Source organism: Aphelocoma coerulescens, chromosome 3 (genome assembly GCF_041296385.1).
Source record: "Aphelocoma coerulescens isolate FSJ_1873_10779 chromosome 3, UR_Acoe_1.0, whole genome shotgun sequence".
Lineage (NCBI taxonomy): Eukaryota > Metazoa > Chordata > Aves > Passeriformes > Corvidae > Aphelocoma > Aphelocoma coerulescens.
In genome coordinates this window covers 78,992,197-79,014,384 of record NC_091016.1, presented here as the reverse complement: position 1 = coordinate 79,014,384, position 22,188 = coordinate 78,992,197, and the positions used below count along the sequence as shown (strand labels likewise).

The 22,188-nt window shown below is 40.2% G+C and overlaps 1 protein-coding gene and 1 non-coding gene across 2 annotated transcripts in view; both read left to right on the top strand.

Moving 5' to 3' along the window:
* Window positions 1-22,188, top strand: part of FIG4 (FIG4 phosphoinositide 5-phosphatase) — a 58,935-nt gene that overhangs the window by 12,460 nt on the left and 24,287 nt on the right. The window contains exons 5-15 of the mRNA XM_069010993.1: window positions 527-577; window positions 3,262-3,410; window positions 5,368-5,496; window positions 12,328-12,428; window positions 12,878-13,040; window positions 13,574-13,671; window positions 15,368-15,501; window positions 15,994-16,110; window positions 16,485-16,530; window positions 17,760-17,908; window positions 21,274-21,440. Coding sequence (XP_068867094.1) covers window positions 527-577; window positions 3,262-3,410; window positions 5,368-5,496; window positions 12,328-12,428; window positions 12,878-13,040; window positions 13,574-13,671; window positions 15,368-15,501; window positions 15,994-16,110; window positions 16,485-16,530; window positions 17,760-17,908; window positions 21,274-21,440 — 1,304 coding nt within the window. The remainder of the gene's footprint in view (window positions 1-526; window positions 578-3,261; window positions 3,411-5,367; window positions 5,497-12,327; window positions 12,429-12,877; window positions 13,041-13,573; window positions 13,672-15,367; window positions 15,502-15,993; window positions 16,111-16,484; window positions 16,531-17,759; window positions 17,909-21,273; window positions 21,441-22,188) is intronic.
* On the top strand, window positions 10,633-10,705 carry TRNAK-CUU (transfer RNA lysine (anticodon CUU)). Its single transcript has one exon. It is a non-coding gene; the product is annotated as a tRNA-Lys (tRNA).

Here is a 22,188-nt window from a genome sequence, read left to right as displayed (position 1 = left end):
TCTCTCCTCTTAGTGTGCAGCAGATCATGGTACCTAACCTACATATTTATGGTGTCAGCCATTTTATCATTCATAGACAGTGTTACAGTTTCTTCTGGGAATTTGCTAAGGCTATGACAGATTGTACTAGATACTTCTTTTCTTGTTCATTTATTTGAGAGTAACTGAAAAATTTTATTTCTTTTATAGTATTTTTGAGAGTTTGGTTGTTTAAATCCTGAAAATTTTGATGTGCATATGTGGAAAATAGAACCACAACTTTACAACTGCCTAAAGAAACAGAGTATGTATATGAGTAGACACTAGTTGGGTTTTTTTTTTAAAAAAGGCTATTTGATTTATTTAATCTATATGCTGGCATTCTAGTGTAATTACCTGTCGAAACAATAACAGTAAGATAGGAGGGGAACATAGGGCAAGAATCAATATTTATGTGTAGTTTCTTTTCTTTGATCCTCTGAGTGACTTCTTATGGTCTGTCTGGTTAAAATAATAATTTTTCCTACAACTTGAATTATTTTGCCAGGTATCTGAGAATCTTTCAAAATGTGGACCTTTCTAGCAACTTCTATTTTAGGTAGGTATTAGTTACTATTCCTTTAAAAAAAATGTGCACTTACACTTGGTACAAGATTATAGGTTTTGTTTTTGATACCCAAGGCTTTTAGGTTGATGTTCTGGAGAACTAAGACGCATGATCATGCTGCTGGTCCATTTTCATCTGTGTATTTTGAACCTGCTTTATCCTTCAACCAGTTGGCTAGGAACTTAGTCTCCATTAGGTTAAAAAATATAAAACTATTAATGGCATGGAAAAAAGTAGACACTGAAGCTACTGTTTCCACTGACTCTTCAGTCTTGCCAGATTATGCAGTTCTCTCTGGAAAAGTATTATATTTCGGGGGGGTTGCTTGTCTTGTTATTTTTTTCTTTATTGGTCTCATTTTCGATAAATAAAGCTTTGCCTTGATTTGGGAGCAAAGTTAGAGAAATAGGTCCTCATTTAAGATACACCCTCTATGGGGTATGTCTTTCATAGGGCCTTCTAGGCATTGCAGTTCTCTTGCTTATTGTTTCATAAATGCCATACCTAAGACAATTTTCTGTGTCCCAGCTACTATTATGTGCGATTTTTGGGACAGCACAAAAATGGGAGAAATGTGGTGATAAACCTGGCAGTAGTAGTTAGAAGACTGGATGGCTTTAAGAAAAAAAAAAAGTAAAATAATCCCTCTTGCAATTACCAAAAGGTATATTAGTCTAGAAGATGCTTCCTCTTGGAGAATGAAGACTTTCTGTCACAGCTGGATCTGTGAAGATAAAACCTACCCAAGTTTTATGTGTGTTTCATGTTTTTGCATGTGAAAGATTTTTTGCAGTATAAAACCTGAGTTTTTCTTCCATGCTTTGTCTCCCAGCCCTAATACGATACAACTTCCCCCACTCCTACCACCTTTGCTTGGAGATGACAAATTTGTACTGTTTCTATGGTTGTACATAGAAGGGGAAGGAGAAGATTCTTATATGACTTTAGTAAACACATTTATCATAAAATGAATCATAGAATGGTTTGGGCTGGAAGGGACCTTACAGATCATCCAGTTCCAACCCTGCTGCCATGGATAGAGACATCTCCCTCTAGACCAGGTGGCTCAAAGCCCCATCCAGAATGGTTTGGAAGACTTCCAGGGATGTGGAATCCACAACTTCTCAGGGCAACCTGTTCCAGTGTCTCACTACACTCACAGTACAGAATTTCCTCTTAAATCTCTCCAGTTTTAGTTTAAAACCATTCCCTCTTGTCTAATCACCATCTGTTCATGTAAAGAGTTGCACTCCCTCTTTTTTATAAGCCTGCTTTAATTACTGGAAGGCCATAGTGAGGTCTTACTGAAGACTTCTCCAAGCTGAAACTGGAGAATTAAGATAAAGTACATATTTCAAATTTCTTGTACAGAAAAAAAAAGAGTAGGTGACTTATACAAAAGTATGTTTTTGGCACAAATCCTGTGTGGCATAAATGAAAACTTTCCTACTGGCAGATAATTTACTGATTATGTTTTATTTTTCATTACAAGAATCGTTATCATAAAATGTTTTTGTGCTCTGTGTTTTAACTGCATATTTAGCTTGATTTTCACTTTCAAAAGGAGAAACATAGGATGTTACTAATATTCTTTCTTATTGTTTAGAATCTTTTAAATTGATCAGCTTCATTGAAATTGTTCTTGGCTGAAAGCATAACACATTTTTCTGCATGATTTTCATATAAATGCTGAGGAAAGTTAGAAATCAGTTATAAGAAAACATTTGGAGAGTGAGGGAAACAGCCTTTACAAGTCTCTTCCTGGGACACTGTTTAAAGATTCTGTTATATGCAAACAGAGCATGTTACAGACCTTTTTTTTCCTGAACAGATGGGTTAGGACATTATTACGGAAGTATGGTGGATGCATGGGTTACACTTTATTATCATTAGTGATAAATCTAAATGTCTATAATGTTTAAATAACTTCATAGATCTTTAATGAATATCCAGAACTTACATGAGGACCAGTAATCACTGATGCTGTCTTAGACTAAAATGGAAATCTATGAGTATTTGGGATTTAAGTGTAGTGTGCATTTGGTTTCTCTTTGGGAAGAAGCCTAGTTGCTTTAAAAATTTAGCAATTAGTATGGAGTGTTATTAAAGGAGACATGAGATGGAAAATTTGTAACTCTTATGGAACTAATAAAAAAACCCCTTTTCTTTATTTAGCAGCCACTGTCTTAAGATGCATCTGTGCTGCAATCATAAATTTGGGGACAGATACAATTTTTTTGGATCAGGCTTTTGGCTGTTTTGAGTTCAGGTAGCAATTAGAAAGTAGCAGCGTTTAAATCTCAGAAAAATGAGGTTGTCAATGTATATGGATATTTCTGGTGGAATAGCTATCTTAAAACTTCTGGAATGCTTCATAGCAAATTAAGCTTCTTGATATGCTTCGTTCAAAAGGCATGTTTAATTTTCAGTTAAAAGAAGAACATAAACACATTTTCAGCCTTTGTAAACTGTAAACAGTTTCTGTTTGCAAAGCTTCTTTTGGAAATTATTTGTATGATTTGCCATTACAGAATCAAAATCTGTGTATCTTGTTCAGAAGTCTTTTCTATTGGATAAAATAGTAGTGTGTTAAATATAAGTACAGATGGAGAGTAAGGGCTTTCAGAAAATTCTTCTGCTTCTACAATTACTAATAAATCTTAACTGTCTATCAGTTACAGCTATGATCTATCTCACTCCCTTCAGTATAATCTTACTGTCCTGAGAATGCCACTTGAGACATTAAAAACTGAAACAACCCAGACCCGACAAGAGAGTTTTGATATATTTGAAGATGAAGGACTTTCAACACAAGGGGGAAGCGGTAAGAAAGCACATCTAATTAAACTGGTGTTGTTGGTCATTTTAAGTGCATTGAGTGTATTTTAAATTTGTTCCACTTAAGTTTACTTTTGAGAAACATTCAGGCCTTCTGTTGTTGTTCAGTAGTCTCCTAACAGTTGTGAGTTAATAAAAGGTTTTGTAAAGTGTCAGTTACAGACATTTCAATTTGAACAGTGCGATTTCTAGAGGTGTGTAGTCATTGTTTTAAATTACATTGCAACTCAGGGAGATGACTGAGCATGCTGACATTTTTCAGCAATTGATTACTCAACTGACTTCTGAGTCTCCTAACAGGAGTGAGTTATGAAGAGAGTGGGAAGCAGTAACCAATTAAGTACCAATACATTTTTTCATTTTATATTGGAGAATACTGACAACAGAGGAACTGTACAAAGTTAGTGTCATCTTGCTGTAGCAATCCCTGTCAAGAAGTCTAAGAAAAATTACTCATTTCAGTTCAAAACTTCAGCCTTTAGTTTGGGTCTAACATACTCATAAGAGTATAAAGATGAGTGGCCAGACAGAAAAACTGTTTTTTCTCTCCCATTTACTTTGCATGCCCCCCCACACACACATGTACAGAGAAACTTTCCCCTGAAATTCTTAATGTTGGATTTTATTCTGTTGAATGAAACCCCCATCCCCCCCAAGAAAAAGATATTAGTAACATGGTCATATATATCAAGATACCAGCAACTGGTTCTCAAATGCTGCAATATCAGAAAGGACCATAAGGAGTAAAGAGAGCAATAATTCCTGTTCTGGAAAGACTCTCATCTGCAATATCCCTCAGGAATCCTTACAAGGGCACTGTCTCTCCTACGTCTTTGTAAAAACAATAGGAAATGAAGATGCCCTGACCTTGACTCCATCAGCAGTGTGTGCTAGTCACATATCTATTCATAGAATATGTGTAACAAATAGCCACCTGTCATTTAAGAATAAATTGTCAACAAAGTAATGCTGCTAGGAATAAGAAAAAGGAAAAATTGGTGGCTAAGTGCTTGTGACCAGCTTCTGCTGAGTGTGTAAACTCACAAAAATATTTTGGTTACATAAATTTTCCCTGGGTTTACAGTAATTTGGGTCTAGGTAGCAATAGTGTTTTCAACAGCTGCATTTTCACCTGTAGTCTGTAAGAAGAACTCATCTTTTCCCTCCAGCAGAACATTTGACTGCTGCAGTTCTCTGCTATTATTGGCATTCATACTGCTACAATATAATTTGTCCTGTCAGAAACTTCATTTGAAAAAAGTGTGCAAAACTATAGGAAATAGTATTCTTGTCCTCTTTCTTCTGTTTTAAGTTTCAGATTAATTCAATTCCCTCTACCACCTTTCAGTGGCAGTTGTCATCTTGGTCCTTATATTTGGAACGGAAAAAGACTCAGATTCCAGATATATTAGAAACAGAATATTAATTTGCAGGTCTACAATAGCTGTGTTTCTTGGTGTTAGTGCAAATTAGGGAAACTGTGTTAAATTGTGTGAAAAGGATTGATGTGCATGATCTTCCAGAACCTAGCAGGTAATTAGAGGTGACCCAGAACTGAGAAGCTTATAAAGTCCCCCATAAGAGCATTTTTGCCTTAACTGGAATTGACAACTTGATTTCCCTTGTTATCAAATCCCTTAGTGCTGCTATGCAGAGATCTCTTTTCAGTACTGAAGTATATCAGTAACTTCTGCATGAAGGCACTCAATCACAACAGTGATTGGCAACTATAAAAAACTGCAAATCCTCATAAGTGCTGGACTTAAGCATGTGCCTGGAATTATCTGTGTTTGCCAACCTCGAGGATGCGAGTAAATGATACACTGAATTGCAGTCAAGGGAAAATCAAAATGAAAATCCAATGTCCTGGATTTTAAAGCAGTCCAATGCAGGTGAGCTTGTTTCTTAATTGCTAATGCATTTTCATTGTAACAACTTCCTAGGTGTATTTGGGGTTTGCAGTAAACCTTATGAAAAGTACGTGTGGAATGCCAAGCTTCTGGAAGCAGTAAGAACTGCTGTTCATCGTGACTGGCTGCTGTATATTATTCATGGATTCTGTGGGCAATCAAGTATCCTTCTACTGTTGTAATGAATTTCGATTTATCAATTTTAAAAAAAACCCAGTTTGAACATTGAATTATTTCTTTGTCATAAAAATACCATTCAATTTTATAATTATTGTTTGGCTTTCATTTTCTTTACTTTTCTAGGTATTATGACAAATAAGAAATACAGTTATTGTAAGAGGGCCCTAACACAGGTAGACTGCATTTTCATTGAGGGTCTTTTATAAGCATGGGGTTTAGTAGTAAAGAACTTGAGAGGATTTTTAGGCTCAGTTGCATTTTTTCATAGATGTTTGAGGAAAGGGAGAAAAGCTAAGCAGAACTGAATTGCTGACTGATCTGGTTTCAGCTGTGTTTAAACCATGACACTGACATAAAAATGCTCTCCTACTAATCTTCTCTAAAACATTTTTTAATAACTGAGATTTGCAGAAATTCTTGTATTTACTGTCCTTCTGTTGAAGATGATGATAGAACTTCAGCCCTGCTGTGTGAAGAGGTACATGTTAAAGTCTCTTTTCTTGACTAAATACTGTTTTAAATAGTTAAATGGGTCTATGTACACTGTAGCAGGAGGAGCAAAAGTCCAAATGCATACCACAGTCCAAAGAAATGTTGTTGTCGAAATTGATGGCGAGATGATGGTGATGGGTGTTGAGGGTGTGGGTTCGGTCGGGCCCGGCGGGGAGGGATGGATGGAGACGAGAGATCTCTATAAGCAGCTCTTTGGAGCATGCAGTTTATTGCAAAGGGCGTGGGTACAGGGGCACTGCTTAGAGCTGCCAGCTGCAGCTCCAAGCAGGCCCAAGGTGTAAGAGAGGGAGAGAGAGTGAGCGAGAGAGCTAGAGCATTACTAAGAGAGCTACTAAGAGAGTTACTAAGAGCGTTACTAAGAGGAGAAGAGTTAAGAGAGAGGAGTTAAGAGAGAGGAGTTAAGAGAGCGAGGAGCTTGTTACAATACAATAAATCATCTTCTGTAGTGAATATTCTAATTCTCACTAGCCAATCTAATACAAGGTACAAATCCTATAGCATTTACATACAGCCTATAAGAGTTCTTACATTACCATAGAGTGTTACATTTTAACTTCTAAAAACTACTCCTTGGACCCCTTCTGCTGAGCTAGTAGGGTCTGCTCTGACCCTTGGACCTGTCTGCAAGCAGAGGGTATTGTTCAATCAAGAGGGGATTACCTTCAGCCGGCTATACCATTGTTTTCCAGTTGTTCAGTAACTAAGACTCTATATCTCAAAGATGGCCTTCATTTCGATGTCGCTCACAGTTTTCATATTCCCAAAATCTTTTGTTAGGCAATCATATTTATAAGGCTTTCCTGTTTCATCTTCCCCAACATCTCCCCCGTTCTGATGAACAACTAAGATATTAGATACAGTCCTACTTGTTATTTTTTGCACACACTGAAGTATACAAGGTACTGCTACTAAAACTATAATTATTACTACTAGAATAATCAAGCCTATTTTACAGAGTTCCCTTAGCCAAGGTGCAAAGCTCCAACCATCAAACAGTCTAGCCAAGATGGTCATCTGTTGTAATTTGGTTAGCTAGGTCAGATTTATCAATTTTAGAATTATCAATATAAGTTTAGTGTCTATGGCTGGGAGTTGGAGATACATGATGATCGTCATATGGCCAATACTTATCAAGAGTAATATTATCAAAACCTTCTGGAAGAGGTATTCCAACTAAACAGGTTGAAAAAGGTTTGTCAGGGCTTGTCTCAGATAGACAGATGGTATCGGAGCCTGCAGATTTGGCTAAAGCAACCCAGACATTTGTCTTTGGTTGATTCACAGGTAAAGCTTCACTACAAAAACTAAAACAAAAGAATAAAAGCAACATGCACGCGCGCAAATGAGAAAACTCCATTCTTTTCTTGAGCTGTTTTTGGCAGATCACTTTCTTCTGGTGATTCTGCGCAGTTCAGGTCTGGGTGCTTGCTTCCTGGCTTCCACTTGCAGGGTCACTGGCTGGTGTGGTGGCATCAGCAGGCTTTGATGCGAGGTATGGCTTCACGCTTTTTGCTGGAACCCACTTGATTCCTTCACCTGTGGAAACACATGCAAACCCCTTCCCCCACATTATAAGATTGTATGGTCCTTCTATTTTTCCTGAATCTAGATTTTTAATCAAAACTGGGGGACGTTCTTTCAGTTTTGCTTTTTTGTTGTTCAAAAAATGTCTATAAATGGGGGGATCAGGCTCTTCTGCAGAGCTATTAAAAAAATTGTAGACATACAAAGCCTTGTTCAACCTCCTTTGAGGTGTATCCTGGACTTCTCCCCCTTTCTGTTGATCTAAAATGCGTTTTAGAGTTTGATGAGTTCTTTTTAGGGTACTTTTTAGCAGTTGTTTAAGATACGGTGAGCAAATACCACTATCTCTTACAGCCCTTCTTAGTTCTTTAATTTCGTGAGTGGGGATGGGAACCCACGTTTTAGGACTGTCAGGCTGTTGGCTAGCTATCACAGGCTTAGCTAATAGACTTTCATCTTTACAGCTTTGGCGTCTTATTTCATGCCAATCTGTTAATTGAGAATAATCTGAGCACTTTGGAGGATTTTTTGATTCAGAAAGTAGCGCTAACAAACTCTCAGAACTCGTTTTCTCCTTATGGGTTGCAAGATCCCAGCCGCTCGCTGGCGGGACTCTGGGGCTCATTGCAAACAAATCTGGCTGCTTTTCAGGGTTTCCTGGTGTTAGATTTAAAGCATCAGCTCGGGCAGAGCGGCTCTCCGTCTTCCCTGCCACTGGAGCTGCACCACTGCCCTCCGTTCCCCCCCTGTTTGCGGCTTGTGAGGCGAGGCTGAGCTGCGCGGAGGGATGTTGCTGGGCGGCGGTAGCCGAGGGATACAGCTGTGCGGTGCCGGAGGGCCCCGGCGGGGGCGGCGATGGCACGGCCGATCTCCGCGGTGGCGGGCGAGGAGGCGGCGGGGCCGCGAGGAACCGGCTCCGCGGCAGCGGGCGAGGGGGTGCGGGTGGCTCTATTGAAGGCGAGGTGAAAGCCGTGGGGGGCGGTGGCGGAGCTAGTTCCGTGAGCAGTGCTGTGGTTGGAGAAGTGTGAGCGTGCGTGGGTTGCGCCATCAGCTCAGCGTGGCGGACTGTGATGGCCGCTGTCTGTGTGTCGGGGAGAGCGGGAGGTGGCAGGGCTGTCCCGTCGGCAGGAGATGATCCCGGGGCTGCGGGAGGCGGGAGGGCCGGCGTGGAGGCGGCGGGAGTATGTTGCGGTGGGGCCATGGCGAACGGTGGGCCAGTCGGCGGCTGGACCGCGGCGTGCTGCCGCTGGGAGTTTGCAGGCTGGGCTGGTGTGGCTGCCGGCGCGGCGGTGCCGGGAGACGGGGCTGGAGCAGCGGCAGGCACGGGAGAGGCAGCAGCCATCTGTGTAGGCGCTGCAGCGCCGGCACCAGGTAGCTGGCGGGGCTGGGGCGCTCCGTGTCCCACGGACGCGGACGGGACGTTGGCCACCACCGGCGCCGTGTCGGTGGCGGCGAGGGGGACCTGGGGGGCTGGAAGAAGGGTCGCCGCCTGGCTTTGCGGGGGGCCGGCTATGATGGCGGCTACAGCCATAACAGGCGCGGCTGGGGGATCGGTAGGACCCGTAGGTGGCAGGGGAGCAGCCGCTGGCCCCGCGGGGCTATCGGCGGGGGGCGGGGCCGCGAAGGCGCTGGCGGACGGGGTGGGAGGAGCGAGGGACGGGGCCGCGAAGACGCTGGAGCCGAGGGCGGGGACCGCGGGAGCCGGGGCAGCAGGGAGGAACGGGATGGGGGGGGCGGGGATGGGGGGAGCGGTGGAGGGGGTCGTAGGGTCCGGTGGGACAGGGGTGACGGCTGCCGGGACAGCGGGGGCGGGGGGCGGGGCGGCACGAGTCAGTCGGACCGCGGCTACCGGAGCCGCGAGAGGCGGGACAGCAGGGACTAACGGGACCGTGGGGGTGGAGATGACGGGGGCGGTGGGGGGGGCGGTGGGGTCCGGTGGAGCAGGGGTGACCGGTGCAGGGACCGCGGTGGGGTGGGGCGGGGCGGCACGAGACAGCCGGACCGCGGGTACCGGAGCCGTGAGGTCCGGCGGCGGGGCGGGGGCCGTGCCCTGTTGCAGGCTCGCGGCGGTGAGGGGCGGGCTCGCAGCAGGAGCGGGACCCGGCGAGGTGAGTGCTGCGGGCGGCGCCTTCGCAGCAAACAGCTCCACAAGCGCTCTGCAAGCCGGGAGCAGCTCCGCGGCAGCCATATCCCGGCGGGAGATATTATTAAAGAGTTTAACCCCAACTGTGTCCCAGAAGTCTCTTGTAAAGACGGCTGAACGGTCAGCATTTGGGAAATTAATCAGAGTCCATTCTAAGAGGTTTTTTAGCTCCTGTTTAGGTAATTGACTTGGACCGGAGCTTAGTAAATACTTAAGTTGCTTATAGAGATGTCTGTCATGGGCAGAGTGAGTTTGTCCCATTATTGACCAGTATGATACTCACCTAGATGTCGCAGGGGGCAGGGTCCTTAGTGAGGGATCCGTCGTGGGGGGCTGGCCAGGCTCTCCACACGGCGCTCAGGACGCTGCTGTCGGGTCCCTCCTCAGAGCTCCGGTTTCAGGCGTCGCTTGGCAACGGCTTTCCGTGCTCGGGACCTCGCAGGTGTCTCCACTCAGAGCTCCAGCGCGGGCGGTGCTGAGCAATACCCGTCTGTGCTCGGGCGCGCGGCTGGGTCCCTCCGTAGAGCTCCGGTCTGCACTGCTTAGCAGCGTGTCCGTGCTCGAGGGGTACCGCGGCAAACTTCCTCAAAGAGCTCCAGGTAACCGCTGCGCAGCAGTGGCCGTCTGTGCTCGAGGACTGCCAGGCAATTTCCTCCCTCCGAGAGCTCCAGGTAATTGCTACGAAGTAACGGCTCCCCGTGCTCGAGGGCTGCCTCGGCAGAGTTATAGAGCTCCGGCTTTTACGCTGCGCAGCAACGGTATGCCGTGCTCACGACACGTTCCAGGTGGCTATAACTGGTCATTTAGCTACCGTCCATGGAGAAGTCTCCCACTGGTGGAAGAAGCTGAATCGGGCCTTCACTCACGTTTGGGCGCCAGTTTGTCGGAATTGATGGCGAGATGATGGTGATGGGTGTTGAGGGTGTGGGTTCGGTCGGGCCCGGCTAGCTCAGTCGGTAGAGCATGAGACTCTTAATCTCAGGGTCGTGGGTTCGAGCCCCACGTTGGGCGCCAGTTTGTCGAAATTGATGGCGAGATGATGGTGATGGGTGTTGAGGGTGTGGGTTCGGTCGGGCCCGGCGGGGAGGGACGGATGGAGACGAGAGATCTCTATAAGCAGCTCTTTGGAGCATGCAGTTTATTGCAAAGGGCGTGGGTACAGGGGCACTGCTTAGAGCTGCCAGCTGCAGCTCCAAGCAGGCCCAAGGTGTAAGAGAGGGAGAGAGAGTGAGCGAGAGAGCTAGAGCATTACTAAGAGAGCTACTAAGAGAGTTACTAAGAGCGTTACTAAGAGGAGAAGAGTTAAGAGAGAGGAGTTAAGAGAGAGGAGTTAAGAGAGCGAGGAGCTTGTTACAATACAATAAATCATCTTCTGTAGTGAATATTCTAATTCTCACTAGCCAATCTAATACAAGGTACAAATCCTATAGCATTTACATACAGCCTATAAGAGTTCTTACATTACCATAGAGTGTTACATTTTAACTTCTAAAAACTACTCCTTGGACCCCTTCTGCTGAGCTAGTAGGGTCTGCTCTGACCCTTGGACCTGTCTGCAAGCAGAGGGTATTGTTCAATCAAGAGGGGATTACCTTCAGCCGGCTATACCATTGTTTTCCAGTTGTTCAGTAACTAAGACTCTATATCTCAAAGATGGCCTTCATTTCGATGTCGCTCACAGTTTTCATATTCCCAAAATCTTTTGTTAGGCAATCATATTTATAAGGCTTTCCTGTTTCATCTTCCCCAACAGTTGTGTTATGTGATAAGAATTTAGTGTGTTATGAAGACACTGTAATTTATTCCTCAACAGTATCATGTTAGTTCAAAGTTTCTGGGGAAGCAAATACAATTATGAAGTTAAGGTTAGTGGTATCTGCAAAATTTAATTTTGCTTTTTTGCAATTTTAAGACTGTTGGTCACTGGCTTAGTCCCCAGACAAAAAGCTCAATCTGTTTTCATATACCACTGTTTCATTTGTGGTCTTACTTGATCAGAGCTGGATCTGACCACCAACATTATGCCTGCAGCTGCTTAGTGTATGAGCAAATGTCTTCTTTCCTCTTTCTTGTGCCTCCCTTACACTGAGGAAACAGTGATAGAATCAGATGCCTAGTGTGACTATCAGCTTGTTTTTAGTAAAATATAAAAAGACTGTAGCCTATTTGCCTCTGGCTTTCAGTTGTTGTTACTTAAGTAGTTGCAAATTGATCTATTTTTCTAAACCAATAATTAGAGGGTGACGAATATACTTCATCTGAAAATGAAGCTCCCAAGTTTTAATCCCAGTATTCACAAAAGCAGCATTTGCAATGCTAGGTATATCTTGTATCTATTTCACCTCCCTTGTCATTTCATAAAATAGAAATGTTGCTTCCCTTCTGTATGTTCTGAAAAGTGGGTGATGTATTGCAATGTAGATTCTCTTTTCAAAGTTCTTAAAACTGATTGTTGGAAAGGGCAATGTTCTCTTCCAGCTGAAAAATAAGTTTGGAAGTGATGCTCATCACTGTTAAGGTGATATTAGTAAATCAGATTATTTCAGTTTCATACACCTTTGTTATTTTGGTGTGCATAAGGTAAGTGAACAAAAAATTGCATGTGACGTGTAAACCTTAACTTTTCTTTCAAGAGCTTTTAATATATGGTCGCCCTATATATGTCACTCTGATAGCCAGAAGATCAAGCAAATTTGCTGGAACACGTTTTCTGAAACGAGGATCAAACTGTGAGGTAAATAAAATATGATTTTAGGGGTTCTTTCCTCCTGCCCCTCCCCAGTATGAAAGCTTGAACTTGACTGACTGAAGAGCTGGTTTAGAGGGAGTTTATGGTTTTGGCTATAAATTGTGCTATTAGATAATTTTATCACAGGTATCATTGCATTTTTCATTGAAATAATAAAGTTGTTCTTAAAATAATAAATTTAATCATTCTAAATTGGCAGTTGTTTTGGTTTTTTACACTTAGAGATGCTGTTATTTCCCAAACTGAGGGAAAAAATAAAAATATGGTAATATACATTAGGGACAAATGGGAATATAACCTTCAGTGTTGTTCTCATTGCTGTGGTTCAGTGTCTCACAGTTTCTTTGTGCTCTGTTTGTAATGATCAATACTCTGTACTGCATGCGACTTTGAATATCATATCTACATCACTTGTGTATTTCTGTTTGGTTTAGGGAGATGTTGCTAATGAAGTGGAAACTGAACAAATACTTTATGATGCTTCAGTTATGTCATTTTCTGCGGGGAGTTATTCTTCCTATGTTCAGGTTCGAGGGTCTGTCCCTCTGTACTGGTCTCAAGATATTTCAACTATGATGCCTAAGCCACCCATAACACGTGTGTACAAATTATTTTTTGTGATAGATTATGGTTGGTGCTGTGTCCTAAAGGAACATCTGAGAGAATAAGTGAAAACTGAATTTGCAAAAACAAACAAATTGTCTAGGCACTTGTGCTCTGGGAAGCCATCATTTAAGGTTAAAAAATTGAGAAAAAAAACCTCCATCTTAGACTTCACATTCAGAAATTAAATAGCAAGAGTTTCTGTTTGAAAATGTGAGCTTTCTTTGTACTTACTTTGTGTATGAAGTTAGCTGCATTTCTCTTAGTATTGTGGGTAAAATATTAAACCTGTTGCAAATGGTGGAAAATGTCTGGGTTGAAATTAATGGGGCCAGAATAATTATTCCTCGTAAGCATTTCATGAAAATTTAAGAAGTTGCCTACAATTTGGCAAAGGGAATATTTTTTTAACAGCTTTTGCATGATGTCATTACTACCAGAGAATTAATACGTCTTTCGTGAAGAGGACTATTAAGGGAAAATTCTACAGCTCACTAATTATCATCTTGAATATATGTTTGTTTCAGTGGACCAAGCAGATCCTTATGCACATGTTGCTGCTCTTCACTTTGACCAAATGCTTCAAAGATTTGGCTCTCCCATTATTATACTGAACCTTGTGAAGGTACAGTATTTTTAATATGTTCTATGTGCTAAATGTTTAATATTATGCTTCTAATATTATGCTTCTTTCTGTAGAGTCTCTGTGTAATCTTGGTTATGTTCTAAACTAGCATTAGCCTATAAGTAGAATATTTTCTTCATAAATCTCATCCTACAGGGTATAGTACATAACTCTGCTTCCACTTCAGCTCTTCAAAAAAAAAAAATTCCCACGTTTAGAGACTTCTTACAGTAACCTTTCACTGTTCTTTTCAGGTTTTTGCTATTACCCTTTAGCTGTAAGTCTGAATAAGTTAACCAATGAATTTAATTTAGCACTAAAAACTACTAAAATAGTATGGTTCCATGCAAAGTGAGGTTTGTAGGCTTCTTGGCAGGTAGTAGAGTTTGAAATATTTGAAAATATTATGGCAAAGACTTATCTTCTATTGTTTGCTTCCACGACTCTGCTCTGTGTAGGAGTGCTTTTAAGACTGTCCAGGAGTCTGTAGGATCAACGTGGAATAGCATTTGTTGACAAGAAAATGTCTCTTGCAGCCATAGCTTTTAAGAGCCATGGTGATTGTGTGAATCTGGGCTCACGTGACCTTGACATCTGAATAATTATATGCTTTGAGTCACAAGGCTTTTGATGCAGTGACTGACATTGCATCCCTTTCTTTCCCTCTCTGTAGATGTTCAGTATTAAGATGGTAGAATTCATTTTGATTTATTACTTTGTGTACCTTGAAAACATTAAAAAAAAAAAGGCAAGGAGGGCTAAGGCCTCTAACCTGAACACCTTTTTTTTTGGATATATCTGTTGCTTTTACACCAATGCTGAGGGCTTCTCTCTCAAGTACTTGATTTCTTAAATGTTGATGAGGTATATGTCCTCTTGTATCTGTCTAATCTAGAAGCTTGTTAATTAGTAATTAATTTATTAGGCTTCCCTAGCGTTTGTCTAAGACTGCTGTTAACATAGATAAAGCAGTTTTTATAGCTTAGGTTCAGGATAGGGTTTAGTTTGGGTGGAGTGAGAGGCAAGCCACACTAATACAGAGTGCCTGCTTCAAGGCCAGGTTTGATGTTGCCCTGAACAACCTGAAGTAGTGAGAGGCATCCCTGCCTATGATAGAGGGTTGAAACTAGATGATCTTATGGTCTCTTCTAATCCAAACCATTCTATGGTTCTATGAAAACATATGTTATATTCAGGCAATAGCAAGAAAATTCTAATTTTTAGAAATTATTGCAAGACTGGGAGATGGGAGCTGTTGTTCCCCATCTCCTGCCTCTAACAGAGAAGAACTTCTCTTTGTCCTCTTGTACTCAGAATGGAATGGGATGCTTCCCTTTCTGCCTATCATTTTGCTTCTCTTTTGTCATTCTCCATTTCATCTACATTGCCACTTTTGTTTCTGTGTGTTCTTTACTTTTACAGCATTCCATTTTCTAGGCAATGATTATGCACAGTTGAAACAGGTCACTTTTATTACTAATACAGATAAATTGTGAAATACCTAAAATGTTCAGATTTTTCTATCTTTTCTGTTCTTAATTTAATTGTACTATTTATGAAGAACTGTCTGCTGTTGTTACAGCTTCCACTTTTGATTTCCGTTATGTATTACATGCATGTATGTGTGCCTGTGTATGGGTTATATACATTTGTTAATGAAAATTGTGATGTTGAATTCCTTTTCTTTTTGCTGAAGGAACGTGAAAAAAGAAAGCACGAAAGGATTCTCAGTGAAGAACTTGTTGCTGCTGTGACGTATCTCAACCAGTTCTTACCCCCAGAGCATGCAATTATATATATACCCTGGGATATGGCCAAATACACTAAAAGGTAGAAAAAATCCTTTCTGTACCAGTGCTTGTAGTTGCAATGCACAGATGGAAGCAAATGGTACTGAACAGCAAAACAGCACCTTGCAAACAAAACAAGGGATTGTGATTCAGCTTGCATCCTTTTCTGTAACCATACGTTCTTTTTGTAATCATACATCCTTTTCTGCCTCATTCATATTTTTGAATCACAGAAAGTTTGGTAGAGAAAAGCCAGTGTGAAGTAAATATCAAGGTTTTTTTAGGTTTTTTATGTCTTCTGCTTCTAGTTTATGTAACATTTTTATCAAAAAGAAGCAAAATTGCTCAGATACGGTCAGTCTCTCCTGTAAAATCTAAGAAAAATATAGACATAATTACTGTTGGATGAATAAAGCTGTGATATGGGCCTGTTTTTAAATCATTTTTGTTATGGAAAAACTTTTCAAGTTGTGAAATTTTTTTTAGTATTAATGTATCTTGACTGTCTCTTTTTTTTTCCCCTTCTCCTCAGCAAACTTTGCAATGTCCTTGACAGACTGAATGTGATTGCAGAAAGTGTAGTAAAGAAGACTGGATTTTTTGTAAATCGACCTGATTCCTACTGCAGTATCTTGCGTCCAGATGAAAAGTACCTATAATTTATTTGATGCATAATGAATAGCACTTATTCCTTAGAAAGCTGTTTGGAATTTCTATGTTTATTAAGATATTTCTTATTTTAAGACTTACTAATTTGGAAATCACTGAGTGACTTCTTTTGAGGCATACCAATAAGATAATTGCCATCTAAATGTTACTGAGTCTGTTGTTGATCAGTGGATTTTATGGTATTATACATAAAAAGTTCAAAATGTTTTTTAAATATAGAAACTGTATTTGCTTAGACTTCTGCAGATGAAATCTCTCGAGTCCCTGCAAATCCAGAAGTAGCTATTTGTCACTGATACGATCTGTTATTTTATAAAATTATTTGAAAGTCATTCTGTTTTGTTTCTCTTTCAGGTGGAATGAACTGGGAGGTTGTGTTGTTTCCACCGGTCGCTTGCAGGTACTAAAATATGCTTTTTTAGTTCATAATTATAGTGATGTAGATCAGCACTCCCAAAGAACAGTGAACAATTTCCCTTAAATACCTGATTGGTGACTCACAGACTGCTCTTAAATCAGTATTTATGGTACACATTTTTACTGCTGTCCTTCCCAGAAATTTAATTGGGAATTAGGGCCTAAAGTTCTTCCATGGTACCCCAAAACCTTATGGTGTTGGAACTGTATCTTTGCTGGACTTAGTCTGAGAAATGCTTGTGTTTTAAACTAGTTTCCATTACAGTTTAGTCTGTAATGTTACCAGTGCAGTGAAAGTTAAACCAGCAGCATTTTAGCAAACTACATCATAAAATGTTATACAGAAGAAGTGAGGAATAAGCATACTTAACCCTGGTAACATACTGATACACATGAACATGGGTTACTGACATTTTCACCAGTGCTGAATTTTCTGTACGTTGTTACAGTTTCCATCACTAAAAGAAAATAAAACTAGAAACACATCTTCCTTTAAGGTCAGAAAAGTACTGACTGAAATGCAAACCATACAGTATCAAATATATACCTGAATGTTATGGTTTTATACTCTGAACACAGTGCATATTCTTAAGAAGCATTAGTTGCTTTGACCTGCCATTCATAATTTTGTACTTCTTGTAAGTTAGAGAGCATGTGACCATTCTGTACTAGCTGATCACTGGGATATATTTGTTGAGGGCAGATAAACAGCAGAGCAGATAGAATTTGATCCCTTAAAAAAAAAAATCAACTCTAGTTAGTTTGGTTTTTTTTATGTTAACCTTAACAGGTTTACCTGTAGTAGGAAAGTGATTATTTTATCTTTAAGAATTTGAGAGTCACCAGTGACTTACATGTAAGCATTCAGATCACAGTTCATCTCTGACTACACATCTTGTGAGTGACATCCAAATTGTGACTTCTTCAAGGCTGTTTGTGAGTTGAGGGAACATCGAGTTGGTGTGATGATAAAAGCAAGAATATTTTGAAAGTAGGCATGACAGCAGTCTGACGTAGGTTGCTAGAGATTAATTGGTTTTTAACTTTTATTAGAAATGCCTTTCCTCAAATTTTTGTGAAGACATAATTTGATAAGACATCAAATCATGAAGACATGATTTGGTAAGACTTAGCTAGTAGTAAAAAAGCAATAATCATGAGTATAGTAATTTGTTGATAAAGATAAATCTTTTATTTGGCTTGCTTTACCAGACTGGAGTTCTCCGAACAAATTGTGTGGACTGTTTAGATCGCACTAACACTGCCCAGTTTATGGTGGGGAAATGTGCTTTGGCCTACCAGCTGTATTCATTGGGATTGATTGATAAACCAAATTTACAATTTGACACAGATGCTGTAAGGTAAGATAGATTAATCGAGTGTGTCGTAGTTTTAATTTTTGAGTCAAGAGATTATGGAGAATTATGTCCGTGTAGAAGAAGCATACAGTTATTTCTACTGGAATGATTTAATGTTTATTCATCCAAGATTAAAAAATCTTCCATACTTGAAATCTTGAGAAAATCCAGTCATGCTGAAAGTTTGATCTTCTGGAAAAGTATGTTAATTAGTCTTCTTATGAGATAACAGGTTGTCTTTATTCTTTTTATATGCCTAAACATAAAGAGAAGTGTTTTCCTTTGAAATAAAATTAAGAAAACCTCCACCTCAGCCTTTTACACTTGTTTCAATTGCTTGAGGCAAAATGCTGACTGAAGGTGAAAACTGAAATAAATACATACTTTCATGGAGAATGCCAAACTTTCATGGAGAATGCCAAACTGTATAGAAGTACATCTTACCTTACTCTTTCCTCCTTTTTCTTTGGAAAAATTTCATGGGTTTTGATTTATTGAAGAAAAGCTTTTCAGCAAAATTCTTCTTGCATATCAAGTGTCAATGGTACTTATACAAGCATCCTCAAACACTTTATGAAAACCCTGCATTTGTATTGAAATGTTTTGGGGGTCAGGGTAAACTAAGCTACTTGTAAATATGCTTCAGAAATCAATGTAGGAGTCTTCAAGGTGCTGTGCTTTTATTCCTTTAAACTGTTGTTGTCACTGAAATTTACGGCTTCATTGATGATTTTAACTAGTGGTTTGATAGTTTTAGAGCACGGAGACTGTCATACATGAAATCCCTATTTGTGCTTGGTCTTTGCATATTAAGTGCTTTAATTAATTAATTTTGAGTTAAATATTTTTAAATTGAATGTTAAAATTAACCCATCAGCCCAGGTACCAAAAATTAAGTTCCATTAATCACTTGTACACCATAAGAGTTATCTTTCCTGTGTTTATTGTATACTTTTACAAGTGTTTTAAGATGTGTTGGATGTATTTTTTTTTTATGTTTTTACTTGTACTTTGGCTCCAAGGCAGATTTCAAAACCCCAGTTCCAACAAACAGCCCAGCCCCCATAGCCATTGCCCTGTAGGCAAGTACCGTAGCAACCTGAATTTTAATGACCCTTATCTCAACTAATGCCACCCCTCTGACAAGGATGAGCCATTGGTGGACAGAGATAATCTGTCAAAGGGAAAACACCAATCACCTTAAACCAAAGGGGCGGACTGTGGGCGGAGCAAAGGTTATAAAGGCGAGCAAGAGCAAGACATGCCTTCTTTTTTTCCCTTCCTCTCCAGCCTGCTGAGTTCAGTGCTGGAGAAACCTACTCCTTTTAAGGAGCCTTTAGAAATATGTTTCTTTTTGACCAGCCTAGCACTGCAAGCCCTTTTTTTTTCTCTACCTGAGGTTCAGTGCTGTCTAAGCCTGAAGATCTTGAATCCCTGCGCTCCTGGGGCATACCTCCTGAGCCACTAGGATCCCAAATTTTTATATTTTGCTAATTTTTGCAATTTTTCAATTTTTCTGTTTTAATAAATTGTTTTAATTTCTACTAAGAGTTGTCTCATTTCTCACAGAGACCTAATTTGTATTCAGAAAACACAAGTAGTTGGGCTTCCGTCCCCTTTACTTGAGACATACCTTCAGCTCCTCCTCTTTTTTTCTGTTAGTTTCCAGCACTTGCCTGGGGGCCTGGAGCAGGTATGTGCTGCAGAAACAGCCTCACCTGCAGCACATTGGTTCACTGTGCAAGTGGTGGCTCCTGGCCTCTGCCTGGTGGCCACAGAGAGCACCCACTGGTGGCTTCCTGGGTGCACTAGCAGTGCCTCTCGTCCACCATGTCCCCCCAGCTGCTGGGAGCTGTATGTTTACCTCTGGGAACAAATAATTTCTGCTGCCAATACCAGTTGCTGTGCAGCTTCCTGGGGCTACTGGTCAAACCAAAACAAACCCAAAGAAATAAATGAGATTCTAATACCCGGTGTCATGAGCTCTGAATGATTGGTGTGTAGGCAAGTGGGGTTTGGGTTATTTCTTTGGGAGGTTTTTTGTCTGTTGTTTTGGGGTTTTTCTTTTGTTTATTTTAAGTTACTTAGCAGATGTTTCCTCCTAATTGATCTTATTGTACTTGACCTTGTACAGAAAATTTGATGGACAGCTATTTAGTTTCTACAGAAATTGATTTGATGCTCAGATAATTCTTCATCCAGATCCTTTTGAGGAGAGCTTCGGTCAGATGGTTGCTAGGTTACCTATGCAATACTGTGTCTTTGTTGGAAACTTTCTTAGGGGAATGCTTTTGTTGTCTTGTTTTGATGCATTTTGGTTTTAATTTTATTTTGTTGTTTGTTTCTGTCTTCCTTTTCACTCCTGAAGGACTTCTTTCTTCTACAGGTATTACCTGTAGATGCCTGAGTTACTTTGTCTTCCCATACTGATTTGAAACATGTTCCCACAGGTTTAGTGGTTGGGTTTGCTTTTTAGTTTTGGGGAGGGGTTGGGGCTTGTTTTGTTCTGTTTTGGGGGTTTTGTCTCTTAACTAAACTTCTAGTCTCTTTTAGCAGAATATCATCCTTGTCATTGTCTTGCTCAAGCAAGGCATTTCTGAGAAGCACTTTTGAATGTTATCTTTTAGACCAAGTGCCATCTCCTTAAGATAGCCTCTTTTTCTGAGACTATTGTCTTGTTTTTGTCATTGATAAAAAGCTTGTTTAGTTTTTGCTATTTGGACTGCTCCCAGTTTGAATGCTGTCAACTTCTTGATGCCAGAGGACTTCTTCACTTTTTTGCCAGCTCTCCTTGTTCAAGTCAATTCTTAACCAATTCTTTTTGCCTTCTGCTTACACCAAGGTTTTCCAGCTCCAGAAAGTGTTTCCATTTCCAGAAAATGTTACCTGACTGCCATACACTTCTCTTACAAGTCATGTTTTTTCATTTTGTACCTTTGAGCCATCATTATTGTAACTAGGGGGATTTCTGGAAGGTTATGCTAACTTCATTCCTGGTGTACTTAACAGAAAATGTAGCCTTGAGATATTGATATGTTCTGTCCCTTCTAGTGTATGAAACATGCCTTGGTTAGTGAAGATATATTGTTTGTTTTCTCCCCATTAAGTAGTACAACGTTAATCTTCTTCCTGAATCTATACAACTGCATGCTCTGTTTGTGTGAACCTCTTCTGTTATATTAAAAAGTAATGAAAATCTCAAAGTCTAAATCTTCTTAGTAATTATTATGTCTGAATAAAATTTCCACATATTTATCTGAATAAAGGAGAAGAAACTGTATTGCATATGCAGAAACACTTTATTATATTTTCTCTTTAAAAATTCTATTCAGAAGTTTGATAGATGACACATTTTGCTTTTCCTTCAGATTATTTGAAGAATTATATGAAGATCATGGAGACACACTTTCTCTGCAGTATGGAGGCTCTCAGCTTGTGCACAGAGTGAAAACATATAGAAAGATCGCTCCATGGACTCAGCATTCCAAAGATATTATGCAAACACTCTCAAGATACTATAGTAATGCTTTCTCAGGTAAATTTAAGTGCTTTCATTTAAGCTATTGTTTACAAAGCATCCTACTCATGATGTTTCAGTAATCTACACTATGATCTTATGACAGAGTTCCTCTATACTATAATTTCCAGGTAATTCAGTAACATCTCAAATAGGTATTCTGATTTGATGAGATATTTATTTATCCTATGTTGTAGCATGCAGACCTTTATTTAGAAAATGCATACATGTAGCACTGCATCTGTCAGTGACGTTTGTAGATCAACAGAGAAGCAGGTAGGTGTTACAGAGTGTTAAAATGTTGGACAGAATGTCTTCAGCAAATATAAGGAAACCGGTAAATCTAAACATGAGTAGAAAGCTTCATGTGAAGTATTTCTAGTGATGTTTCTGAGAGCTCAAAACAAAGCAAGCTGTAGTGCATGTAATTGTTTTGTGTGAATAGGAGCTACAAATGGTTAAATCTGTGGTAGAAAAGACAAAATTAAATTCAAAACTCAAGTAAATGAGCTATTTTTTTCAGTTAAATAAGCTGTAAAATATTAACTTACTCCTTTACTAGCTCATATCACTCATTAGTAGAACACTGAGTGTTCTACTTTCTTCTGGGCAACATTGCTAAGGGAAAACCTCTTTGAAAAATGCTGAGCCTTATCTTTTGCAAAATAACAAAAAAAAGTGTTGGGTGTTTAGAAGTCTTGAAAAAGACCTGAAAGAATGATCAAAGGGCAGTCTAAGACATGTCAGAAGGCCAAACCATGTTACT